The 10,130-nt window shown below is 41.3% G+C and overlaps 1 protein-coding gene across 1 annotated transcript; it reads left to right on the top strand.

Annotated features, from left to right (window-relative positions):
* Nucleotides 1–3,525: 3,525 nt before the first annotated feature.
* LOC108886805 (heparan sulfate glucosamine 3-O-sulfotransferase 2) lies at nucleotides 3,526–9,834 on the top strand. Its single transcript, XM_018681855.2, has 2 exons — nucleotides 3,526–4,557; nucleotides 7,418–9,834. Exons 1-2 carry the CDS (start codon nucleotides 4,052–4,054, stop codon nucleotides 8,034–8,036), a joined length of 1,125 nt encoding a protein of 374 aa, XP_018537371.1. The 5' UTR covers nucleotides 3,526–4,051; the 3' UTR covers nucleotides 8,037–9,834.
* Nucleotides 9,835–10,130: the final 296 nt, after the last annotated feature.

The raw sequence follows: 10,130 nt of genomic DNA, 5'->3' as shown, positions 1-10,130 counted from the left end.
CTGCCTCTAACGCTGTGTTGATGTCAGTCTCAAAACGACTGACAATGGGACAGAAGATAATAGTCGCATCTCTTTTCTCTGGTGAGTTCACCTTCTTTGCACCTTTTTTGGCAAGTTTCCGAAGAATTCTCTCATGAGACTCCAGAGTCTTTCCGGCTTCATATGAGTAAATTTTTACCATTTTCCTGAAAAAGAAAAAAAAAAAAAAGAGTCAAGTAACATTTAAGTTTTACCTAACTGCAATGTTCTGGTCCTGGAGATCCTGAGTCCACTTCAACAACTCAAAATGCAGACTAAAAATATTTCATCAGATTATAATTTGTTGTATGTCCCTAACTAAATGTGAATATCTCATAAAAATGATGAGGTCATGTTTTGCATGCTCCATCTGTGTGGCTGGTGTTGGCTGTACTTTCACAAAGCTCTACTCGCCCTGAATCACAAACCCGGATTTCTGTTACTGCAGTTCTAGAACAGTTTGTTCATGAGAGACCTCTCAGAGGTCTAATGCAAGATACTGTACTGTGGATTTCTTTGTCTGTGCAAACAGAAGGGTTGTATACAATTCAACCTGAGATACCTCCGTATTTGGTTTATGGTCAGTTCTGTATTTTGTCAACTTTATCAAATGTGTAACCTCAGTTTGTGTAGAAGGGTTACTACTGCAATACCTCTAGTATTTTAAGATTGAAAACGAATGACTTTACAATAAGAGGGTTAAGCCAATGTTAGCTGTGTGGTTTACATAGGTTTCAAAAGGTTTTTTTACACGGTTCTTTGGGCATGTTGTTTGAAACCATTTGCTCAAGTTGCCAGTTCTATGCGGCATTTAGCACATCTTTAACATTTTACAAAAGACATGGTATTCAATATCTAGAGTCAACTTACTGTTTGGGTCGTTTTAATGGTCCAATTGCTCCGTCTGGTAGCGGCCTCTGAAATTTACAGAAAATTCAATGTTGACGCCTTTCCCAAGCTTTCACTTTCACTTGAATGCGTTGAGAATGACGCACTTTAAGTGCATTGCCATAATGTGACCAGCAGAGGTCAGTATTGCAACAATACTGGACACTCAAAGGAATTAATAGGGATGTAGTTGCTGTCACTATGCCTACAAGGTGTCTTTGTGATTCTAAAATCCACAGGGTGGTTGTGACATTTGTCTCTGCCCCAAATTAGAGGCCAACAATTGTTACAGGATCTACAAAGTCAGTCTTCTTTTCACTGTCAGCACAGCAGATACTAAATGTACAGGTCCACAATTTTCTGCTCAAGCATGTGTGTTCATACCGTTAGCATCTGGACTGCTGGTCTACTGGATTATCTGAGGCCCTTAGGGCTGCACTTATATTGTAACACTGTTTCAAATGACATTCTGACTGACACACCAAATAAAACAACGCAGCAACTGAACGTTTGTCTCCAGTTCAGTGTGAGTACTTCTTCAGTGGGGTGTGAGGTGAATTTGTTTGAGTGATTCCACATCCATTTGTAAAGTAAAGTTGTCTGGGACCATCTGTATCTGCACCTGGTGTCAGATGGGAGCCAAGACAAGACTGACACCCCCCCCCCCCCCCGAGGTATCGCTTACCTCTGACAAATGAGCAGTGCTGCTGATGAAGTGGTCAGTGGGCAAACTACGGTCTTAACTGAGTAACCTCAAAAAGACAAAAAACAATATAAAGAGATATGTGTTTTTACACATTATTTAAATCCATTTTCTTTACAGTTTCACAATTTCCTCCTAGGGCATCCGCTCACATAGTCTTTTTTCCAGTATAAAATGGCAAAAGGGGGAAAAATGGCATAGAATTAAATTGTCCCACATTGCTCTTCTGTCATAGTTTATGTCTGTCTAAAAAGGTAACCTCTGCTACCTCTGTAATAAACAAAACCAAGACATATGTTCTGTAAATTACAGTAAGGATAAACTGATTTTAGGTATCAGTATCCTTGATAGTGGCACTGCAAAAACGAGCCGCACACTCAGCAGCTGCGATTATAACATTTAATCACCGAGCCCTATCACTGAGCTTTGCAGGCTTCTCGCCCCAAGGTTTGATTTACCCGCCCTCTTCCCGAGGAAAAATCTCATTCACTAGACGAATTGCTGAGCAGGCCTCTCCGACCAGCCCCTATAAATCATTCTTTAATCAGAGGCCTCTGAGATTGGGCGCAGACACCCGCGGGAGCAACACTGTGACACCTCAACTCCTCCCCATGCGTCTCTGCAGTCCTGGGAGTTTTTATCCTCCTCTGTTTCCACCTCGGGCTTGTCTGCATTTGTATCAGTCATCAGGAAACTAAGAGGGATGACCCACCCTGCACACTCTGCTCACACCAACAGCCCAACACTTCCTCTGCTCAGAGGAGAAGGATGCCAAGGACAAGATTACTGGTTTGAGGCTGCAAGAGAATACACACTCTCAGGGCTGGATTACCAACTGGACAAAGTGGTCAACCAGGGCCTCAGAGCTCCTGGGCCTCTAAAAACTCCAACTTTGCCGCTCATGCTGTGGTTTCCAAAAATGGGTAATAGGAAAAACTTACTTCCTTTAAATCACTCATAAAGGACAATGACTTACAACTCTGATCAGAGTTTTTTGGACAGTCAACAAAAAATGTCATGCAACAGGAAGGATGTGGTCCTGACACAAAGTCTTCATTAAAGAAGTTGATTTATCTGTAGGTCACTGACATGAACGCATGAGGACACACTTGTCTTAGTTGTTTGTTACTGTCACCAGCTGATGTGGTTGTGTTTGAGGATCAAGAACAGTTCCAGTCAGAACACCACAGAAATGCATATACACCTAGTACTGGAGCTAAAAGTTCTTTGTTGGTGAAATAACTTGTGTATTGACAAAAAATCTGATACCGAGTAAAGCGTGAATGCTGATAGCAGGGATTCATCTTGTCATTGGTTAATAAAATGACGCTCTCAGAGCTCAAGTTGACATGTTTAAATGTCTCCTTTCACCTGATTTCCATTGTCTTATTTTGACTTTTACATTTTTTCTTTAACAATTTATCAAACAAACTAGACCCCATTATTTTTCAGTCTGATCGCAGAGCATCAACACCAGGCAACCGGAGTGATATCCTAAGGTTCAAAGCTTATCCTTGAACTTGGAAACAGCAGCTGAGAAACCAAGTCGTTCTAGAGCTTTCGGTCATATCACATGATTTCATCAATAGGAGGAGTTTGCCCAGTTGCTGTGGAATTATGGATGTCCAGTTTTATGAAACTGCAGCACTGATTTGTGGAAGATGATGAAAACAGCTCTAACATTGGATGACCCAGCTCCCTCTAAATGGAGAGCTGCAGTGCTGCTGGTTGGGGTCATAGAAGTATTTAATTATGGATGTTAATGGATGTGCTGTTGGTATAAGTACCTCTGAACCAATCATAGGTTTTGCGTCATCCTCCACACCTGCACCAGCCACACGTAAACATATTCAAATAATAAACTGAGTCTCATGTGGCTGGAGAAATTCTCACATATGGGCACGGATTCAACTGGTCTATAGGCTAGAGTGTAAATGCAGCAGGAATATGGTGTGATGATGAGAAGTGAGTAAAGTCAGATGAGTGTGAGGACGGAGCTGGACACTTCTTTTTTTTCTAAGATCCAAAGATGCTCTGACGTCACCGTGTTGAAATATTTTTCTGTCGCTCAGCCGGTTTGGAGCTGACAGTCCGCTCAAGTTGCCAGAGAGCGCGCGCGCCTGGCGCTGGCCCCTGCTGCTGCTGCTGCTGCTGCTGCTGTTTTCCACCCGCGCGTGATGACCGTGGAGGCTTCCAGGAGTTTTAAAACAGGACGTCGATGCCAAACTCAGCGCGCGGCGAGGGGTCCCTACTTAATGAACTGAAGAGATGGGACGCAGATGGATTGTGTTAAAATGCTCCGTGGTCAAGTGATGGAAGTGTTAGGCTACCGAGTGACTGAAGTTTTCTGATTTGTTTTCTGATTTGGAGTCAGTTAAAACCAGAAAAGGACGGATCGCCAAATCAATTAGAAAACCATGCACTGTTCATATCCATGGAGAGATGGCATGCGTGCTCCTCTTCAGTCGACTTCTCCCCTTCTCGCACAGGCTCACAAGAACGTCCATTTGCTTGTTATCTCTTCTCCTTTCATATCTGTGCTACTGTGCGCTGTTCCCCGCCGATACCATCATGCAAAAGTCAGGTGATCCGACGCCGAGCTGCCAACGCGTCCTGGCCGATGGAGCCAAAAGGCGCCTCCAGAAATCCCTCTCCTGCGTTTCGCCGTCGGACGCGAGACCGAGCGGCGCCGAAGCATCCCGGCCGAGAGCGGACCAAGTAAGACCCTCTTCGGCTCTCCACGTCGTCAGGAACGACACGCCCAGTCCTCCGATGAGTAATTTAAAGTTTGGGAATAAAAAGTTACCAAACGCCATCATAGTTGGCGTGAAAAAGGGGGGCACGAGAGCGGTTCTGGAGTTCATAAGGATCCACCCAGACGTGCGAGCGGCTGGCACCGAGACACACTTCTTCGACAGGAACTATGACAGAGGCCTGGAGTGGTACAGGTAAGATCATGTCTCACCTGCGCAGGTGCGTGTCCAGTGACCTGTTCCTGTAATCTGATGTTACCTAAAGAGAACGTGCTAATGACACACAATGATTACAGTTTATTCACTTGGTTGATGTGATAAATTGTTAAAGTTTCTATACTGTGGACACTTCAAATGAATTATAGTGACAGTCAAAATAAAAACGTAGCGGTTTCACTGAGCTGTGGCCCTCAAAGACTCATGGGAGTCTGGATATTAATGATCACCTGTGCCTGCATGATTTTAACATGTATGTATGTGCTTGCAACTGCATAGTGTATGAACTGTGCTATTACGGTGCACTATTTTGCTTTGTAATCTAACACCTAATTGATATAATACTTTAAAATCTAAAAAAATCTGGCCAAAAAACCCCCCAAAATAATTTACATGAAAACTGAGGCAAATGGTCTGTCCTGCCACTTAGTGCAAATGCTTCTGAAAATTAAAACCACTCACATAAAATCAGCTTCTCCCTCGTCCTCCTCTCTCCCTCTCCAAGGTACTTCTCTGTGTACAGTACACTGTTTTTTGAGGTGGGTAAACATGCTCGGCGCGTTTTTCCGCAGTCTCTCGACTCATTTCATGTTCTTATTGCAAGAAACTTTGGAGGCCTGAGCTGTGTTTACTCTGGCAGAACAGTGGCTCGCTTCTTTCTTCTTTTTTTTTCCCTAGATGCACTGTGGAGCAATTCATCAGATTTCTCATAAAATACAACCTCTGGAGGCAAACAGTGTAAACTGCAGTGTGCAGGCCTGCTGTAGCTGCCAGGCCTCTGAGCTATTGTCTTGTTTGTATAGTAATATCTCAAAATGAATATTAAGGGGAATGATTTATTGATTTTAAAATGCCAAATGAAGCACCTTTAACATAGTGCACCCCCATCACACTGCTTCATTTGACAGATCATCAAATATTTATCTATGTATCCCATACATGATACATCCACATCATTATCTACACTCCTTAATTATGGTTTTAAAGCAGACATACAGTATGTTATAGTTTAGTCATGAAGTATTGCAAACAGACAACCCATGCACCAAATCACTCACACAGAGATTGACTTCCAAATACATTTCTCATTAATGACTGGCTGTCATGTACCCTGCAGGAGGTATGTGTATCAGTAGTATTATAAAATAATTATAGACTGAAAGTATCTCCACTAATTGGCACTCTTCAGGACGGTTGGCGGCTGACGCCCTTTTATCTCAGAGATGTGTCTTACAGATGTGAATCCTCGCCCATTACCGTAGTTTGACTGGCAGCTGTCAAAGCCGTTGAGTAAAGGTCAGATGCCAGCTCACTGACTTTCCACAATTGCTTAAAAAAACAAAACAGAACAGTTGCTTCTCTGAAACTCTCTTGTAAACAATGATGGCCAAATTATTGTTTGGATTAGTCATAGTCTTTTTCACAATATGTGATTGAGTGTGCTGATGTTTTGTTTCATGTAATATCCAAACAAAAGAATAAAGCAAACAGAGAAGTGATCAAGATCTCTCAAGTTAACTTTCCGAGCATGGATGCATCAGATGGTGACTTGACTGGTGAGAACAAATGAGGGGAAATGCAGTAATGGCACAACAAGTCTGAGCAGCACTAAAGGCTATAAAATTCATCTGAACCTTCTCGAGTAGGCTGCCAATATTCATTTTTCAGCCATTTCAAACATTTCAGTGTAATTCAATTCTTCCTGTGTAGGACTGGAACATCACTGAATCAGCGCCCCCTGGTGGTAGTTTCAGTACAACCTGGAGACACTGAGGTCATGTGGTTGAAAGCAACAGATTGAACGCAATGGTTTTGGTTGTGTTAGACTATTTTTTTTATTTTTTACAAATAAAAACTCAAACAATCAGATTAATTTGGAAGATGCTTTAAAATGTAAAACTACATAGGGCTTTAATTTACAGATAAAGCTGCAATGATTAGTTGACAAATTGATTATTGAAATAGTTGCCAAAATGAATCAGGAGCTGTTTTAATAATCAGTTATTAATTATCAATTTTTAAATTCATTATTTTAAGGACAAAATCCACATCCATTCTCTTGTTTAAGATTTTCACGTATGAAAAATCATCTTTTTCCTCGTCTTCACATTAAATTACACTTTTAAGTGTTGGACTGCTGGTTGGACAAAGCGATACATTTCATGGCACAGTGGGAGCTAATTGCAATAGGCAAAATAATTGACTGATTAATCATGAAACTACTCTTAAGTTACAGCCCTATTTTAGAGGCTCTTTAAATTCTGTCCGTAGTCTTTGATGGTTTCCAATCAAACTTTGAACTTCTACTCTGTGAAGGCGTACCTGTTCAAATCACTTCCCTCAAAGACCATAATGGCCTAGTTTCAAGACCCAGAAGTAACCTAACAGAGTCACTCTGCTATATGTGTTCTGTTTGCATTCGTGGTGATTTATTGCTCTTGAACCATGCAGGGCTGATGCACAAGAGAGCTGTCTGCAAGACAAGTCTCCAGTGACAACAGACTACTATGACTTTGCTTCAGTGCTCCGATTATCATTTACATCGAGAAAGTGGGTTCACAGCCAAACTGGAGCTTCTCAGTTAGTGAGGTTTTATGCCTTCGTAACTCACTTGTGTAATTCTGCCCTAAATAGACATCTGATACACACTCTTTCCCCTTTGACAGAGTGAATGCAAGGACGTTATGTCCTCTATGTCTGAGTCTTTTAGCCATTGTGGTAATTTAAGCAATTCAAAACAGCAAGAAAATATGACAAAGAGAGTTAAAGTAATGTCAATGTAAATGAGAATCCTTTATCTTACTGGAACTTTTACTTTCTGTTTTCATCTTTCATTCAGAGGTTTAATGCCAAGGACTCTTGAGAGCCAAATCACAATGGAGAAGACACCAAGCTACTTTGTGACAAAAGAAACCCCGCACCGGATCTCTGCCATGTCCCAAAATACCAAACTCATTGTGGTGGTGCGAGACCCCGTCACTCGTGCAATATCAGATTACACTCAGACTTTATCCAAAACTCCAGACCTGCCGAGCTTCCAGGAGCTGGCCTTCAGAAACCAGTGCCTGGGCATCGTGGACACATCCTGGAACGCCATTCGGATCGGCCTGTACGCTCTGCACCTTGAAAACTGGCTCCGCTACTTCCCCCTGGCTCAGATCCACTTTGTGAGTGGGGAGCGTCTTATCACCGACCCGGCAGGGGAGTTGGCTCGGGTGCAAGACTTCCTTGGTTTAAAGCGCATTGTCACAGATAAACACTTCTATTTCAACCGCACCAAGGGCTTCCCTTGCCTTAAGAAGCCGGAGAGCAGTGGCTCGCCCCGCTGCCTGGGCAAGTCCAAGGGCAGAACTCACGTGCAGATAGACAGAGATGCTATTGAGCAACTGCGAGACTTCTACAGACCTTACAATGTCAAGTTTTATGAAATGGTGGGTCATGACTTTAAGTGGGACTAGAGATTTTAGACATATTTCTCAATGGCACAAGAAAGATTTATGTATTCTTTCAAAAAAGGGTTTGCCTACAGTAATATGTCACGGCTAAGGCAGATAGCTAACGATCAGCAGTCTTCAGACAATTTGTGTGAAACAGCAACAGCAGTATTATTCTTTGAAGTGACACTAATGAACAGAGCAAAATCTAAGATGACATTGCTTTTGCACTTGTAATGATCAGTTACCAGCTAGCATCAGCATCCTGTTTGTTGCTTGATATAAGGTAGCCATCATTTCAGCCTCACATGATTTCTGTTCCTGTAACTGTAGATTTGTTGCTGACTAGATTCCCCATTTGCTGACTGGTTTATAAAAAGGATAGAGATAGAGAGAGAGAGCGAGAGAGAGAGAAAATTCCAGGGAATGGGATTAGTTCCTCTTAAAACCTGCTTCACTAATCAAGGCAGGGTTTGAAAGCAAGACCTTGGAAAATGTCAGTGAAGTCTTCAGGGAGAGCAGAATTAAGCTGCAGCACTGTGGTGGTAAATCCAAAATGTAAAGCCATAACACAAGTGTGAACCATTTTAATGTTACTAACTGTGGGTCTCATCAGTTTCTATACAGAGTGAAAGATATGTTTTCTTTCCAGAATGAACCAGATAAGTTAGCACATGCTGCAACATGCAGCACTTCACTTTGTACTCTGTGATTTATTTGCAGAAATTCATGTTTCTATTTTTGTTACAAAAGTATTTAATCACTGCCTTAGCCACAATGCTTGTCAATGAACACCATTAAATGAAGCAGATACACAAATACATTTATGAAAGTATTAATTGTGTCTCATCTGAAGCCTTTGACCTCGATAAATTACAATTCACAAATATGCCTACTGAATCATTTTTAAATCCCCTCCTACTCCCTTTTGCTTGATTTTTATAAAACCACATAACCAAACAATGGTCCTTAAAACTGAAAATTGACATCATATGATTGAAATTTAAACCTCTTAGAATGTGGCTGAATCTGTACAATACCTCTCTTTTTGCATTGAGTTGCAGTTAAATTGTGGTTTTCACTAGATTAGACCTGTTACAGTTGCCAGTCACCCACGTCGCCGGTGAAAACATATCCTTTAAGGTTTATTGCATTCTGTAAGGTCTGTGGTGTGCCTCGGTTTGGGGTAGGTCGATGAGTGGGTGTAGGTGTAAGGAATTTCAATCACTTTTCAAAGACAAAGCAAGGAACACCTAGTCGTGGCAGGTTATCAAATAGATTCTGGGACTGCGTGCCACATGATTGCAGTGAAAAGTTTGGATTTGGCTACATGTTATGAATACTAAAGCCAGACTATCTCAGCTTAAGCCAGACTGATACACTGCTGCAAAAACAAAGGAAAAACACTTTGTGACACGATGAACAGGGAAATTTGAGCATATTTTATGAATTGGGTGATTTGGTACTGAAATTCCTTACCACACAATATGATATCATGGGCAAGACTCACACTTAAGACTTATGCTTTAAATTTAGATGTAATTATTTGGTAAGTAGGGTACCAGCACCTGCATTATATACAGGTACTGGTGTATTCTGTATGTACAAGAGGAGATGAAATAAGGGGGTAGTAACTATATGTTTCAGAGGTTCTTAGAAAAAAATTGCAAGTATTTATTAAGCGAATGAGTAACTATTTCATTATTTATAGCATAAAGTAACATTATTACTGGGTGACAAGGCATTAACAATGGGGAAATGATAACATTGTTGATACTGAGTGTGTCAGTGTGTCAAGACTGTGTGTCAGTGATGATATTATAAAAGCACCGCTTACAAATTAATTAATTGTGGTGTGGTTTAATTTTAAGTCCCATCTAAACACAAATTTATTAGACCCTCATTCCTTCTACTTGTTCCCTATACCCACACCATTAAATATTTAATTGGAACCTCCATATACAATACATTTGTGGTGTAAATCATGGGTGTGTCACCAATTTTCTTTGCAGTTCCAAAATAAAATTGTTGATCATCACAAACGGCAAGCAACAATTAAACCAATATCAACAAAATTAGATTCCACAAAGAGTGAGCGCAACACATGGACAGTGCATA

Source organism: Lates calcarifer, linkage group LG23 (assembly GCF_001640805.2).
Source record: "Lates calcarifer isolate ASB-BC8 linkage group LG23, TLL_Latcal_v3, whole genome shotgun sequence".
Lineage (NCBI taxonomy): Eukaryota > Metazoa > Chordata > Actinopteri > Centropomidae > Lates > Lates calcarifer.
This window is presented reverse-complemented; position numbering and strand designations above follow the sequence as displayed.

Coding starts and splice junctions, on each gene's coding strand:
- LOC108886805 (XM_018681855.2), top strand. CDS start 4,052: ATGGCATGCGTGCTCCTCTTCAGTCGACTTCTCCCCTTCTCGCACAGG. Junction 4,558..7,417: donor AGAGGCCTGGAGTGGTACAG/GTAAGATCATGT, acceptor TCTTTCATTCAG/AGGTTTAATGCCAAGGACTC.